The sequence below is a fragment of the Necator americanus genome, chromosome X, assembly GCF_031761385.1.
Source record: "Necator americanus strain Aroian chromosome X, whole genome shotgun sequence".
NCBI lineage: Eukaryota > Metazoa > Nematoda > Chromadorea > Rhabditida > Ancylostomatidae > Necator > Necator americanus.
In genome coordinates this window covers 7,554,612-7,571,425 of record NC_087376.1, presented here as the reverse complement: position 1 = coordinate 7,571,425, position 16,814 = coordinate 7,554,612, and the positions used below count along the sequence as shown (strand labels likewise).

Here is a 16,814-nt window from a genome sequence, read left to right as displayed (position 1 = left end):
AATTGATCGTGAAATGAAAAATTGCCTTTGATCTTTCATTTATGTGAGCGCCAGTGCGTTTGATAATTGCGGTGGTAGAAAAGTGGCTCCGCTGCGATAGTTACGTTCCTCGTATTATTTTCGTCCAACGGAATAATAATACCCATTGTAGTATCTTGTGTTCGATGTTGTGGCTCTGCTAAAGTGGTTTATGAAACATAATATAGGTCGGTAATCATCTGTGTTGGATCTTGTTTCCGCCCGCAATTTGCTCGAAATTACTTTTTCTGAGTGGAATAGTGTGAAGAGCCTCTTGGCATGGCATCTACTCCCCCAATCCACAACGATTAACAAAGGTCTATTTATCACATGTCAGGGTTTGGACGACCAACTTGGTTCGCGACATAAAGGCAGAAGGAAGACGTTAGAATCTCGAGTGAATCTGAATGGCGACCTTGAGCAAGAAGATTCACCAACGTTCGAGATCCTCAAACCACCACAACCTAGACAAGATCAAACCAGGCAGAAGACGCGGAAGTCAATGGGAGAAGGTTACTCAGAGATAGTTGAGGAAGAAAGGGAAGAGTGGACCCGCTCTTAGCTGAAAAAAAAAAAACAATACGCATGAAAAAGGGGTGCAAAAAAGGGAAATGTTAAAATCAACTAAGAGGAAGCACTGGTAGGAATCTATGACCAGCCCATATATTGTACAGTTGGCATCTGACATCTGAAAGTTGCTATAATAGAATCACAAAACATGCCGATAGACATCAATATTCAAACACCGGCGTATGTCAATTTTATTCAAACCCATCTTGAATATTCTACTGACGTCACGAGGTATGTGGTCCAACCATCTTGCAGTTCTATAGAAGAAGTTGTTGAACATTACGGCAAAGTTTCTAAGCTGTGAGCGTTACGTAAGTTGAAGCCACCAGTTCCTTAGCTAGTAGACCTGAAGTACCAATATTTGCTGGAGGTTAACTTGTTTTCGTTTCTGAGGATTCGAATACCGAATATCAAGTTGTCTCTTCCTCAAGGTGCTCATACTTGGTTTTTTTTGAGACGATCATTGTAGCTAGTCACCGCTGGGTCTGCTAATATTCTTCTGAGCAACATGCGAGTAAAAGTCTCCTGCACCATTTCGAGCTTTGCTATGTGCTTCCTTCTTGAAGTGCTCCAATCATGAACCGTATTCAAGATGACGTAAAATGAACTATTTGTTATAAATGGGTGAGAATAGTTGAAGTAGTGGCGTTGGCAATACGAAATACCCGAGAAAAGGGATGAGTCTTGCAATATATTCCGAAAAACTGGGAGTGTCACGGAATTTCCTGTTTCTTGTTGATTTACAAGTTTTAAGAGCTACTCCACTTATACTATACACAGCCGCATTCCCTTTTCCTACGTGGATAACCGGAGACGTCGCATTTGGAGGTCCAGTCTGACATCCTAGCTAGTTATGTCTGAAGTGCAGCACGTGTGATTCTTATGATCATAGATGCCGTAAATCTTAATGTCAACCACGTGGATTCACATACGAAGAATTTTTAAACACATTTGGTAAGTCGATTGTGTAGGAAAGAGACAACACAGGGGACTTGGCACCACTCTGTAGTATCCTGTCTCCAGACACTTTGTGCTCCAATTGTACAAGGAAAATTGGCTGAGTAGTTTTGGCCAACCATGGCAGTCATACTTCTCATGTTAAGATAAAAGATCGTCCATTTTAAAAGATACCCCGTATTCCAAAGTACTGGAGCTTTGCAATTAGTTTGAAGTGGCATACTTTATCGAAGGATCTTGACAAGATAACGTTTAGTATATCTATTGATTTACCTCGGTTGCAAACTAGAAAACAGACAATGACACTGTCAATGAGGCGAGTAGAAGTCGAAGCCAGTTATCCATAACTTTGACTTGCGTTGGTGACTCACTTGACTTAATCGGCGGGCTGATGTCATCGCCTGAAGCGATTACCCGCATCTTTGCCGAGGAGTGCCGTCCTTGAACATAGCTCTGCCCAACCTTCTCGATCTTCTGCGAGAGCTTGCACAGAATCAATCCATTCGTCGCTATTCCATATTCTGCAAAACACTACGTCTCGTCTGAACTGCTTATCCACGCCGATTGTCCTCAGGTCCTCTTTCATCACGTCAGTCCAGAACTTCCGTTTTCGGCCAGGCGGCTTCTTCCAGCTTGAACCCCGCAAACTTCTCAGAATTCGTTGAACAAGGCGATCTGCCTGTCTCCTTAATATATGACCAAAGAAGCGAAGACGATTTACTCTAGCCACTTTCGATGGCGGTGCAAGATGTTGATATCTTCCACATGCCGGTATACCACATCATTCTCGGATAGGTATCTCGGAATTGCGGATAGGTAGACGCACCTTGACTTAGTTGGTGATGGTAGTCGGCCCCAGGCATTTTGTTAAGGAGTTGAATGCGGAAGCGGCCTCAGAGCATCCCTGCTGAATATCTTTCTCGTAGCTGCCGTTGTTCTTCAGCGTACAGCCCAAGTAACAGAACTCATCGACGAGTTTTATCGTTTGTCCGTCCACCCTGATTCCATTTCGAGGTCTCAAAGAGATCCACATCTGCTTGAATTTATCAGGGCGTAGTCGTGGTCCATAGGCTGCAGCCAGCTTCGATACGAGGTTGACAACATGTTGAAGTTTCGTACTGCTTTCCGCGAATATAACGACATCGTCAGCATACTCGAGGTCAGTCAAGGGGCACCCTGATGGTGCTAGAATGATATCGGCAGGACACTGATCTACTTTTCTTCGCATAATGTCGTCGATGGCGAAATTGAACAGGAAGGGTCCTGCCACTGCCCCTTATCTTATTCCAGTTACCATCTCAAAGGGTGTTGTACATCTGGCTGGTATTCGAACTGCAGCAGTTGTTCGTCGATTCATGTCGTCAAGCAAGCGAACAAACTTTCCTGGTACTCCATTGGCGCGGAGCGCGTTTAGAAGACGCCCTCGATGAGGAGAGTCGAAAGCGACTTTAAACTCCAGAAACGCCAATTGCATTGGCTTCGAATACCGCTGCCAGATTTCGATCACTCTCCTGAAGATGAACACCTGGTCAATCGTAGGTCGGCCAGGATGAAAACCAGCTTGCTCGTCGCGCGTCCTTTCTTCGCGATGTTTAATGAGTCGGTCCAGGATAATCCGCTCCAATACCTTGTACATAACACGCATAAAGAAATTCCTCGATAATTCCTAGGGTCCGTGACGAATAACTTCTTGTGGAGTGGAATTATGATAGCGTGTCTCCACGAGTCAGGTATCCTTTCGTCTATCCATATTGAATGGATGAGCTTTGTTATCTCACGAATCTCAGACGGAGGAAGATATTTCAACATTTCTGCGCTAATTCCGTCATCTCCACCAGATTTTTCATTTTTCATCTTTTGGATACAGACCAGAACCTCCGACTCGGTTGGTGGTTCCTCGTTAACCGCATATGTCGGCCTATGAACGTGCCCGAGTTCCGGAGCTGACGGTGGATGCCGGTTCAGCAAGGTCTTGAAGTGATCCCTCCAAATTGGAAGGGTTGCTTCACCGACAGCCACTCTATTAGTACTGTTAAGGGCAGGAGAACATCTTTTCATTTTGCCACTATACTGTCTTAGTAAAGCATAGGCTTTCCGTGGGTTCTTGTCCTCCCACGCCTTTTCAAACTCCTTCGCTCTTGACGTCCACTCGTTATCGCAGTCTTGTTGCAGTTGACGACGTAACTTTCTTCTAAGCCGCCTTTCCTGGTTGAAGTCACCAGTGTCGACACACACAGAATTGCACGTGGATTTTGGTTCAGCAGATGCAAAGGCAAACTTCTTCCGCGGTAATAGAGCCGGGAGCGTTTCCCCTGCAGCGTCCTGGATGCACTTTGTGAAGGAATCTTGGCGAAAATTCGTTCTGCATTCTTCGTTTTTCAGACCTGCCATGTCAATTTTCGGTTAAAGAGGAACTTCTCGGTTTCTCCTGTGGAGCCGTATCTTGAAGCTGAGAAGAACTGGACGGTGGTCAAAGTCGAACGCGACGTCCCAAACAGCTCTAGATTTCCGGATATCTGACTGAGGAATGTTCCTCGCCAGAACGTAGTCGAGCTGAAGTTTAAGAGTCCTCATCTTCCGCTTGTGCTGCTCCTCAGGCGTTAAAAGGGTTAACCTCTGCCATGTGAGCTGATGGTGACGATGATTCCTCTTAAACGTGGAGGCTATGATGAGGCCCGTCTGTTCGCATAATTCGACCAGACGGTCACCGTTGTCCGACGTGCACTCCCCTGGATAGTACCATTTTCCTAGCACATTGGATCGCTGTTCATCTTCGCATTTGTGTCGATTTCGAGAATGACCACCTGCTGGCTTGGTATTTTAGGCATCAACACATTAAGTTCATCATAGAAGGCGTCCGTACTGTTGTTCTCAGCGGTTTCCGTAGGTGCGTGAACACTTACGATCCAGAGTTTACGTCCTCTGCGATCCCGCAGTCGTAGAAAGATGATGCCAGATGTTGAAGATATGAGATGAAGGAGAAGAAAAAGTAGCTCTACATTCCTTACATAAAATAGTTAGGATTCCATCATACGTTTCCCTAAACGACGGCTCAAACGCATCACCCCATGAATCTGGGTGGTACGGGTTTCAGCCGGGTGGTGCCTATACAGGGTCGTAGATCGTGGAGAAAAGGGTGATTCTGTTCATCTTTCCCTTTATCAGTGTAAACAGACGAGCCCGCAACGTTGTTTCTTATGACGGCTTCTGTTGCAATGCGCAACCCTTGCGCTCCTCTCCCGCCTGCGAATTGTCGAAAACCCACTCGGATACATGAACGAACATGAACATGAACGGAATCACCCTCTTCTCCAAAATCTACGACCCTGCATAGGCATTACCCGGCTGAAACCCGTGCCACCTCAGATACGTGGGATGATGCCTTTAATAGATTTGAGGTATTGATAGATATCAAAAGGATGGAAGAGCAAGTTAATGCGCTGCTGCTGGACAGGAGCAATGCCACCAATTTCTGAAATGGTATCACTCTGAGGAAAGGATATTGGCAATTGCCATTAGCTTTATCAGCATCATTAACATAAGTAGATCGTGTCTGATCCACGGGACGTGGAAGCTCTACATTCGTCTTCATTCTGTGCCTTAAGTATTAATGAGAAAACTTCATGGATTCACTGGGCGCTAAGCGGCGTTCTCGATATGGAAGGTATCTTCTCATGTGGAAGTCAGTGTCGGAACATACTTTCTTGTATAGTGAGCTAAGTATGGGGTCGTCTAATTCCTCAAAAAGACGTTGCCTCTGAGAGAATAAAGTTTACATTGAACTTAGAATAAAGTTCAGGCAGACCCTCCAGAACCCTCCTATAGAATTTGAAATAGATGTCAGAACATGAGGAATATTGATCAAACGCAGTAAGCCAATCAACGCTGGAAAAAATAATTGTTCAAAGAAGAGTGGTCAGCTGCAAAAAAATTGCGCATGGGAATTAATGGTGCTGACATATACAGCTACAATTGTTTCAAAGTGGCGTGATCGGATGAGGTTAGCGGTGGAAGAAGGTTGATGTCGAGAGTAAAGATGCTAGCTGTAAGGATAATGTCAAGAATTCTATCGGCGTGGGTAGAGAGATTTACATTTGCACTAAACCACCATTGGAGAAGAAAACTAAGAAAAATGAAGGATATGAGTTAAACGGTATTGTGTTAACCCAATCTACATGTAGATTAGAGTCGCAAAGAATAATTGCATGATGATTTACAACAGCAAGATAGCTGAGTACTTCAACAATTTTGTCATCAGCTACGGGGTTATTTGGTATTATACGAGTATGAAACGAAGCTGCGACGCATTGTCAGGGCACTAAATTTGTGCGTATAGCAAGTCACCTCCAAGATGATTGTCAGGAGGAACGATTTGTGCAGTAATGAAGATCTTAATAAGAACAATAACTTCACCTCCTCTTTTTATGGATCGATCAGTACGATAGACATTATAGCATAGGTTGCCAACCGACCAAGTCAGAGTCTTAGATTTTAGTAGTTAACCAGGTTTCAGTAATAAAAATTAGATCAAGTTTGTAAAAAACAGAGAAACATTTGCAAGTGATGGATTTTATTGACAGGACTTTTGTTAGTTGAATAAATATGATTTTAATGTTGAAGAGACATCGTGCTGCTTTAAGCGTTTCCTGACGAGCCTTTCTTAATGTCAGGGATGCGCCATAGGTTATAGCGGTAGAACACCCGCTCTCAATGACTTGTACCTTTCAAACCATTTTTACTGGGCGTGGACGAAAAGGATTAGGTTTTCTCATCGGCGTCAACGGTGCGACAACTGACATTCAGCGCAAGCAAAGTATCTTTGACTTTGTCTTCAAGATCGTCCGCCTCTCTGAGGAGGATGAAAAGTTCACTGACTCAGGTAGGCCACTAATCACTATGCTTCGCGAACGCTTGTCGGCTTCCAGCTGTTCGACAAAATCCGTCCCAGCTTTTTCGGGAAGTACTGCAAGCATTTTGCTCATAACAGGGTCTTTCTTTCGTTCAGCAATAAAGCTGATCCGATCTATTTCTGACCTTTCATTGTGCTTAGGTTCTATTTTTTTAAGAAGTATTTAAAAAACCTTGGGAACATTGGTGTAAGTTAATTAATTAAAGCTGCAGAGTAGGAATGGTGCGAATGTTAAAGAAAGAGTGATGGTCGTAGAACAAAGGACCTCAGATACGTAGAATGTAATAAAATGGCGAAAGAGGAGAAAAGGCATTAGTGAAGGTCAAGATAGGTACGAATATTTGAAAAAAAAAACGAACGAAAAAATTTAAAGAATGAGAATACGATATTTAATATAGCATGGAAATATGATATATAGAATCGCTTTGGTATAATTATTCATAGTTTTTTTATTGGGTACATTTTCCGATTGGCTTGAGCCATATCTGGCACATGAAGCGTACACGCATCGAGGAATTTGAAATGGAAAAGAGTGTGGGTGTTCCACGCTTAGCGAATGGTCCTGTGGCACTGCCACGGGACACTGGTAGAGGGGTCTTGTCTTCATATTCTTGCCAAATCTAAGGCTATCCTCAGTGACATCACAGACAATGTTTTTTCCTGAGATCTCTTTTGCACGCTTTTATGGATTTTTGTTCATTTTGTCCAGATCAGAATTCCATTCCGTCGCGAATAATACTTTTTTGAAATTGAAGTTCATTACGATGTGACAGAACATTTGCAGCAAAATAATCTAACGTATCTAACGTTGTTCAAAGCGCAGCCGTGATCTCGATTTACAGTGTGACAATAAATTTGGGAGTCAACGCTTGGACTTCAAATAGCAAATTTCATTAAAAATCAATCAAAATACGACCCCATGATTTCCTCTTGCCGCTTTCTTTACGAGAAGATGGATTAGCTTTTATGTCCACTAGAAGTAGTGCTCTGAAATGCAACCTATTACCTCCCTTCAAAAACGGTTTCGGGCGTACCTGTTTTCACGTACCTAGACCACAAAGGCCAGAGAAAGAATCCGTCTGTCCATAGACTCGAATATCAGCAACCCATAATCTTGTATCATTAAATTAACACAGCAATGAATCAACACACTATTACATATAAATGTCGAGGTGTGCTCTCATGTTCCTTAATCTTCTTAGCGCACAGTCTATTCCCTGTGTTTACGTAAACAGTCTGCTGAGAAGACCTCTTATACACCAACACAGTATTGCTTGTTCCCCGGTGATTATTAACCTTGGAGTCCGACAAGCAACGCGTGAGAAGACTCGCACAAGTTGTCTGTGAAGAACCAACGCGGAGCTGCCGGCTTCGCCAGCCTGTCACGCTTTTAATGCGTATTCAAACAACTATGCATAATATAATACAATATACTATAATAATATGTAATATAAAGTTAAAGTTTAAGAAGTTTCTGGCGTTAATGAATCCTCTTGGGGTGCGCCCCCACGTTCACTTCAATTCGGATTCGTTTGAGGTTTACGAGCGTGTAAGTGGCCTATACAATGACTTGTGGGGCTAGCCAATGTGTGAAGTCAGTGCTTCTATCCTCCTTCTAAAAAAGTCTGGTACCAATTTATCGCGCCCTGAGGGATGATAGGTTTGGTGAGCACTACGGCGTATTCAAGCCTCCGATCAATCTTGCAGGAAGCGGAACCTCTAACCGCTACACTACACCCGCCCCAATATATAATATAATATAATACAATCTGATATAATATAATATAACATAATATGATATAATATAACGTAATATAATATAATATCATCATACTATATAATAACGCGCCTAGTCCGTGTGTGTATGTGTGTGTTTGTCAGTGTGTCACGACAATACTCCATAATGATACAAAATTCCTCACCGATGAGATGCCGAACCATCGCCATGCACCCGATAAGTGAACTCTGTACCACTGGTCCATTGCCCAAATTTATACATTCATGTATGTTGGCCTTGATAAGGCCAGTTTGTTTCTGTTATATATTATTGAAGGTAAATAAACTTATATGTGAAAGTATACGTCCAAATTTGCAAGCTATCATGCTATATAATAACGGGCTTATTCTGTCACGTGTATGCGTCTGTGTATGTCCGTGTCTCAGTCAAGTAATTCCAAAAAGAGAGGGAGGTGGATACCATGCCCTCGGTTTGGTGCGCTGGAGCCCCACCGCGGTAAAATTGGTTGAGACGGGTCCTACGGCGTCAAATTTGTGCTCCAGAGCCAGATAGCTGTAAAATGGTTCCACGGGGTCGGAATGGTGCACCGGTGCCAGGGAGCTATAGAGTAGGGAGAGACGGGTTCCACTGGGTTGGATTTATGCGCGGGAGCTACAACGCGGTAGAATGGGTTTCTGTGGTTCTTTCGCATGTCCATTTCCTATCATGTCTCCTGATGCTGCTAACATCCCTTCTTCAAAAAGAGGAAACACACATGAGAACGGCTGCTCAAATACAATACATGGTAGCCAACAGTTTATGCGATCTTACGTAGAAAGTTATTTTTATCACTACGATAACGATATTCACGTCAGTTCATGTTAGCACATCATTCTTTGCTATTAGTTGAGAACGGAGGAAACTCATACTTTGAATAATGTTTCCAAATGGTGGAGCTTTGAGAGAAACATAGATGTAAAATCAAGTTTTATTGCTCTCCAAATATAGAACTGACGCGTTTAGGGAAAAGCATAAAGTCTTTCATCTATACCTAAATTTTCAGGTAAAAAAGATGAAGAAATCGTTGTTAGAAAAAAAAAACAATTCTAATTTTACAAAACGTGTTGCTACTGTTATTTCTTATTGATCGGTGAAGGCGAGCGGAGCGTATTTATATTTATTTATTATGATTATTATTTAATATTGATATTGATATTGAGGAATATTTTATCCTTTCCATATTCCATCTTATTATTTTCCCCATCTTGCATCCTATTTATTTGTTAAGGTGCATACGCGAAATGGTGATTTTTGACTTGATGGCAGCAGTTAGAGTGATGCTTTTCTTTAAATCTTCCGCTCTAGATTCAAACGAATTAAGTTACCCGTTTTGTTTCAAATTATATTACCTTCTGGATATATTTGTTCAGGTCCTAAACATTTCCAGAGAATTGGTTGTCGTTCGATTATTATCACAATTTCTACGTTCACAATGCTCTGATGGAACTTTTTGCGTGAAATATATTGAGTAAAGGATGTTTGACATTAATTAATCATTTGAGGATGTGCCAATGCATGCGACTTCAAGTCATAATCGTAAAGGTTTGATGCACATGTTTTTTTTTAAAATGTTTATATAAGCTATACAATGATTTGCGGGGTCAAGCAATGTAACAAGTCAGTGTTTTTATCCTCCCAGATAAGTCTGGTACAAGACCCTACGGGATGAATACGGTGGTTGGGATACGACGATTTTAAACTGGTGACCTTGCAGTTGCAGTAGGACAACATTCCGCTGCACTACACCGACCCGCAAGAAGAAAACAAGTAAGAAAACTAGTTGCGCCTGCAGCGAAAAGTTCCCGAAAGGAGAAAATAACATATTCCTTTCAATATAATAATTAGTAGTACTGATAAGCAAAATCAATAAGCGTTAGGTGGTTCACTAACAAGTGCACAAGTTAGTTCATATTTACGTTTCTGTTCTGGGTTCTTGATTAATAGTGGGAAACCACATTGAAGTATTGACTCAACTGAAAACAAAATCAAGAGTCGGGAAATAGCAGATGCATAGGCCTTGCAAAAAATGTATAGATGGGCCTTCGATCCTGCATTTCCGTGAATGGGATCCGGAAAAAGATTTTTCCGAACCCTAGCAATTTTTTAAAATTATTTTTGGGAGCTCAAGATGGTTCAAATAAACTTAAATATCTCCATGTGCGACTTTCGATGAACCTCGGCATGTTAGTGCTTCAATAATTGTTTTCTTTAGTAGAGCCTTACACGAGGTTGTTATAGTCCTTTATTCGTGGCTAACGTTTCGGCAATATCGCCTTCTTCAGAGCCTGAAAGGGGTGAAATCGAACGTGACTAATCCGATCAAACGCCTTATCCGCCCAACAAAGAAAGTCCTACGTTAACCGTTGGGTCTCATAGCTATCCGTGAAAGAAAACATCGTACCTCAGCATCAGCTGACTATCCTGCCACTGCTAGATACCTGATGTGAGGTGACTAGCGCAATCAAATATCAACCTTAAATAAGGCGCGAGTTCCCGCGTAATGGAGAGGCATTCCTCTTTGCGATTCATTTTTGGACTCTTGGAGTGGATCCAAAAAGCCTCCAGAGCCTTGCGCGCCGCAATGCTGGGTTCGCGCGCCAAAATCGTGATCTTAACTTCAAAATCTTCTCTGTTATGACGCCGCACCCTGTGACCACCCAATGCAGTGGAGTCACATGATTTCCTTTTGCCGTCCAGGTGTTCTTTGATTCGAATACATAGTGGTCTAGCTGTTTCTCCTATGTATTCGTCACCACACTGTACACAGCAAATCATATAAACAACACATGAACTCATGCAATCACCCTCGTTGTTATCCGGGCATATTTTACACTCCGGTGTCGTGCAAATACGATCATATAGGCGATTACGAATGAGTATTTGCTTAAGGTTACTAGGGGGGAGCTCCACGATGGTGACAGATTCTTCTTAACTTAAATATGTAACTATAGTACTTCTGAATCATGCTTTCAGTAGTCCTGGATCTTCTTTGCATAATTTCGGGAACACTTTTTGCCATTATAGTTCTGTTTTTCCTTCCTATAAGTGTCGAACCATAGTCTTTTTTTGAATATTAAGTGGATCGCATGCTGGTTAGAAATGTTTTCTGCATTCTTGCATCGCCTAAAAGCAAAAATCTCCAGAGAAATTTTATCATGGAGAAATTAACGGGAAAAAATTGTGTTTGGGTTGATGAACGTGCAACTAGTACGCATTGCTACATTAGCAGACTAATTTCAGCGTCCTGTGTCTCTCAACATCCGGAACTCCCGAAAAAAAAAATGGTCCAAGTTAACGTCTGTTAACGCGATAGGTACTTCATGGATTCCAGCCGATCGGTAGTTCTGTCCAGAGTGCAGTGGAATGTTGTTTGAGCGTTGAGTTATCAATGATTATGAAAAAATGCACTTTTTCAGTAAGCCGAAGCTCTGCAAGTTTTTGTTAACATTGAAATGCTTACCCTGAATGTTATTTCAACCAGAAACCACTGTTTTAGATCACATCCACAGTTCTTCTGTGAAATGCAAAAGGATTGGAGCTTCGCTCTAAATGCTTAGGATCATCAACTTCTCAATTCTGAAGATGGACATCCAGTTAGAGTCATTATAGCTCTAAGGCACTTTCAAGGTTCTAATGGACCTAATGACAGCAACACCTGGTAAAGAGAGCAAAGCTGCCATTTCATCCTTGATATACAATAAAACATGAACTTCTTTTTGTTAAATAATCAGGTCGAACTGCATTGAAGTGGAAAACACAAATAATTACGGCATTGACGTTGTAGTTTTATGCAACCTAGGTTTTTTTTTTCAAAAAAAAAAAGGGAACAATTTGAAATCCTCAGTGGTACTAGTACAGGTGGTTCGTCACCGTGAATCCATAGAGGACAAAAGATGAAGTGCATGACGTTAATCAATCCTTCTGCGGGTGCACCTATGCATTTGCCTTCAATTTAAAAACGTTTGAGGTTTACGAACGTCTGTTTTGCCTAAACAATAACTTGCGGGGGCGAGTCGATATGTCTAAGTCAGTGTTTTTATCTTCTCAGACAAGTCTGGTACCAATTAGTCGGCCTGGGAAGGATTAAAAGCTTGGTTTGCACATTGGTGTGGTTTCGAACTACATCGATGGTGCAGTGATAACCGAATCTCTTCCGGTTTGCGCTATACCTGGAGAAACTGCATACAGTTTCGTAAAAACATATTCTTCTTATGTATTGTTTTTGGATTACTTTAACGCCTGCTAAAATCCCCACTCTGTCTTCAAGAGTTGATGAATCTCAATTTATGTGACATTCTCAGAAAATGAAACATGGAAAAAATTCCTTATCACGTCTGACGTTTTTTTTTTGTATCGCTGAAAATTCATTACGTTCTATTCTATCCAGGACTAAATTAACTGGATGCGCTTATCTATCATACAAAATAGCATCCCACGTCTAAACGAGTCTACTGATATCTGTACACTTTTCCGACAAAAACTATCCTTTGCGAATAAATTAAACCTGGAAAATCTATTTCTTGTATGAATAACGATGATTTGTGAATTGCAGTGGGGTGCGGACTAGAGATTATTTAGCAGCAAATTTTTTAGTAACTATAGGTTTTTAGAGTATGGTTATCGAATGCAGTAGTATTTATGAAGAATGAGAATAAAATAATTGAATCAAAGATCACTTTACCTATGACGTGTACACACCTTTTAGTTTACAACGTTACTCTGACTACTAATGACATCAACTCCAGACTACCACTAACAGAGCTTTGTTTTCCCCAGACTGCAAACTCTACGTGTAACAACTCGTACCGCTTTAACTAGAACCCCATATACATAATTTTTTTTTCTCGAGTAATTGTCATAGAAGCAGATTCATCTAACAAGAAGAAATAAGTCCCAAACCAGAGCTGATGAATTGGTGGTGATCAAAAAAATGAACGTTGATCAATCTTTTTTAGTTTACTCCGGTGCATTCCACTTCATTTCAGGATTGAATGAAATTATAAACGCTTTGCAGCTTTATCCTGTATCAAGTCAATATCGTGATTCTCCCAAACAAATGTGATGTTGTTTTATCAACCTAAGGAAGTGGAAAACGTTAGCTGTCCTTGTGCGGCAATGAACCATTAAGCACATAGTCATACTGGTGATTGTTTAGCTCTGAGCTATATCCGCCATTCACATAGAAACAATGAAAGTGAAATAAATCACATGGATAAATAACTCAGGATCTGATTCTCTTATTTATGCATATGCTGTTCTTCGTGAAATACTGAAACAGCTGGTAACAATTCTTCATATATAACAATAATTCAGAGATCACACTATACATCATAATGCCTTGTATGTGCAGCTAATAGTAGCTGACGCAAAGTTTGAAACGGCACGGTAGTGGCTGATTTTCTAGGACTGAAAACCATACAACGAATTGGTAAATGATGTTCTGTTAACGTCATAGGGAGAAAAAATTTCGATGAAAGAAAAAAAAAATAACAGTATGACGAACCTTGCCTAATTGCTCTCCGTGGGAGCACCACTGGCATCATTTGTAACGGTTCATCAGCGTATGTTCGAGATGTCAAGAAATAAGGATCGTCCTGAATCGACAACATTTTCAAAAGAAGAAACAACAAGTGGTCGGCAAACATACTTCACAAAGGCTCAAACATTCTCTTCACAGGATTAATTTCGTTATCTCGTTAGAAGAGTCAGGGATTGTTTCCTAGTCCTAACACTTCTTCTATAGTAATCAGAACAGTAAAACTTTTGAGGAAATAAAATTTGTGGGAGTAAAAGAAGTAATTGGCTCAATAAATTAAAATGAGGTGAAATGGGGGAGTAGTGAGTAACTCAGTGCATCATAGGGTCGATTTGCAGCAAGTTGTTTTCAAAAACGAGCACATATAGGAGTCCTCTAGCTATGTCAGAGATCCTTTGCCTACATAAGTACTTACTTAACTTAGATGTATCCTAACCTTTGTTGGGACGTTACAAAAAGGATTTCTTGGCAAATTAGAAGTGAACTAAAACGAGCAGATCAAACTGATACTGAATTGATTGCATTTATTTGTGATAACCAGATCACCTTTGACGCAGTCTAAGAGTTCACTGCACTTTCCGCAGCTTTATCCTGATATGTAATCCATTAACGAACATGCTCAACCTTACAGTGTAATAAATACTACAAAATTTATGTTATGCAGACGTACCAAGAATCGTGCATCGACGATATATCCGGCAATGAGAACGGCGATCAATGCCAACAATAGTGTTCTCAACATTATGAATTACCTGAAAAATTATTAAATTGTAATATAGTTATTTTTCTAGGCCGGACTGAAGAAAAGCAGATAAAACGAACATTTGGAAGTAGAGAGGAGTAAAAATTTATTTGCTTATTCCATGCAGTTTCTTATGGTCATTATACCATAACAACACGCTCGGAATATTCCATGCTCCTATAGTTTTATTCGCAGGGAATAGAGAAATCAGCGCAATTCCATGATATCCGTTGAGTGTCGTATCAGACACTGTGAAATAATGTTGTTAAATAGTATTCGTATATCGAATACAAATGCAAAGGTTTTTTTTTGCATTGATTTTTTTGCTTACTCCTTGGGATCTAGTGGAATTTTTCTTTCAAATTTATTGGAATAAATAAGAATATGCCGGTGGTCATCTCAGCTATCCCTAAAGGCCATTGTTTGCAAATAGAATAGATCTTAACAACCGCGTGTGGTTATAAGTCTCAAATCGGTTGTAGAAGGGAGGGAGGATGGAGGGTAGGAAGGAGAATCAAAAATGAGGTTGTCATCCTCAGATCTACATAAAACTATGGAGCAAAAAATACAATAACACATAAAAATGTTTATCTCCGTTGGAACTATACATGTTCTAAGATCTGTATACTAAGCTAAAAGTAAATAATGAAGGCGTAATAGGTGTTGAAGCTGTTCAGAAAAACCATTCCACCTGTGAACGAAGCCAATTTTCTTTTGCTCGTATATGGGTCGATGTAATCATCATAACTACTGCTATATACACTTTATTTTTCTAACATTATTGTAAATTACAAGCTAAAAAATATGTAGATAATGGGATGAATGTTAATTGGATTGTTAGGCGACAATGATTTGCAACGTGATGATGTGGTGGAAGAGATATGGTAGATCGAAATCCTCGCCTTAATCCCATAACGCCCACATAAGCTAACAAAAAGAAAAACGGATAGACACTAAGTGTGGCTTACAAACTAAAGTTCTTTATGTCTATTTTTTAATTAGTAAATTTTATTTTATAGAAATGAGTCTTTCCATGTGTTCAGTACTATTCTATGCTTTGAACTGTGCTAATGCTTCAATCTCATTAACACGGTTGTAAATCTTGTTTTGAACAAAAAGGACTTTGTCGATGATGTGCTGAAACAACAATTAGGTTCTTCCTCTCCTTGTTTGTAAATGTGAAATCGAAAACTACAGTAGTGAGTAAAGCGGAACCATGAGTTGATCGTCAGTGTTGTACAGCTAGAAGAGGAACAGGTTATTCATAAAAAAACATTGTGGTAGGTCAGCTGAAAGCGGTTGTATTTGTGTGTAGAGGCTGCTCTCTTCAGTAATAATCAGTTTTTAATTTACACAGTAATGATTTGCAACTTTATACAATATAACAGTAATATACTATGAAATAGTATATAAATTGTTAGAACTTCCAAATATTAAGGCAGTAATTAGTGACTTTTCTGGGATTATCGGAAAATGCTGACTATATAGATCTTGTAAATTTTTAGCACAACATTTCAAAGAGGTATCTAAATTGTTCCTCTGAAAAAATAGGTGTATGTGTCCGCTCAGATCTGTCACTACCAGGGATTTTTATTCTTAATAAATTTCTCATGCATTTTTTCACCAATGCAAGTTGTAAAATTTGTGCGTATGATGCTCAAAAATAGGCACGTATTCATAAATTAATCACAAACATAGACATTTCTACGTGTTTATACTTTAAAAAATGTTATGACTGCGGGATAACAGCTATGCTTTGCATTCGTTATAATCAGATGTGAATTTTTTTTCATTGAAGACCTACCAACAATAATAAACAACTACGGAACTGCGTAAGTCATTAAATGCCGGAAAGAAATGATGAGCTTTCCCAGACAAGTAAGGAACGTAGGCGGTTCGTACACTCCCCCATTAAGTAATTGCGGCACGATCATAACGACTAGAAGCGACATTATATGCATACTATATGGAACACTTCGATTTCCTTTTTAGTTCACTGCAGAATTCGCTGCAAATGATGTCTCGAATTGAGAATTCTGACGAAAAGGTGACGGTGTGATCACGTGAAATAAATATGATAAATCTATGGAACATACGAGGTTCACATGTCCCAGTATGGGTGAACAGTGGATTATTTGGGAATAAGCACAACCCTCTTTATAGGCGGAGCCCATGCTATGAATGAATGACGTGCAGGATTCGTGTAGGATAGACCCGTCACGTCCTAATTAGGCTAATTTATGTGACAATCCTCTTTTGACTAACCACCTTAATAGTGTAGTACGAGATAATTAGTCTCGTTGTA

The 16,814-nt window shown here is 40.3% G+C and overlaps 4 protein-coding genes across 5 annotated transcripts; all 4 read right to left on the bottom strand.

Annotated features, from left to right (window-relative positions):
- Positions 1-1,830: 1,830 nt before the first annotated feature.
- RB195_021745 (uncharacterized protein) lies at positions 1,831-2,131 on the bottom strand (the record flags this gene model as incomplete). Its single annotated transcript, XM_064208632.1, has 2 exons — positions 1,831-1,946; positions 2,008-2,131. The coding sequence occupies 2 exons, from the start codon at positions 2,129-2,131 to the stop codon at positions 1,831-1,833; spliced, it is 240 nt and encodes a 79-aa protein (XP_064064513.1).
- Positions 2,132-2,377: 246 nt separating this feature from the next.
- Positions 2,378-2,773, bottom strand: RB195_021744 (uncharacterized protein; the record flags this gene model as incomplete). Its single annotated transcript, XM_064208631.1, has 1 exon — positions 2,378-2,773. One exon carries the CDS (start codon positions 2,771-2,773, stop codon positions 2,378-2,380), a length of 396 nt encoding a protein of 131 aa, XP_064064512.1.
- Positions 2,774-2,821: 48 nt separating this feature from the next.
- Positions 2,822-3,936, bottom strand: RB195_021743 (uncharacterized protein; the record flags this gene model as incomplete). Of its 2 annotated transcripts, XM_064208630.1 has the most annotated exons (2): positions 2,822-3,056; positions 3,173-3,936. In XM_064208630.1, 2 exons carry the CDS (start codon positions 3,934-3,936, stop codon positions 2,822-2,824), a joined length of 999 nt encoding a protein of 332 aa, XP_064064510.1. The 2 variants fall into 2 exon arrangements, with proteins under 2 accessions (XP_064064510.1, XP_064064511.1); XM_064208629.1 differs by having other exon boundaries at positions 3,049-3,936.
- A 9,645-nt stretch (positions 3,937-13,581) lies between these two features.
- On the bottom strand, positions 13,582-14,509 carry RB195_021742 (uncharacterized protein; the record flags this gene model as incomplete). Its single annotated transcript, XM_064208628.1, has 3 exons — positions 13,582-13,637; positions 13,735-13,825; positions 14,438-14,509. 3 exons carry the CDS (start codon positions 14,507-14,509, stop codon positions 13,582-13,584), a joined length of 219 nt encoding a protein of 72 aa, XP_064064509.1.
- Between the last annotated feature and the right edge of the window lie 2,305 nt (positions 14,510-16,814).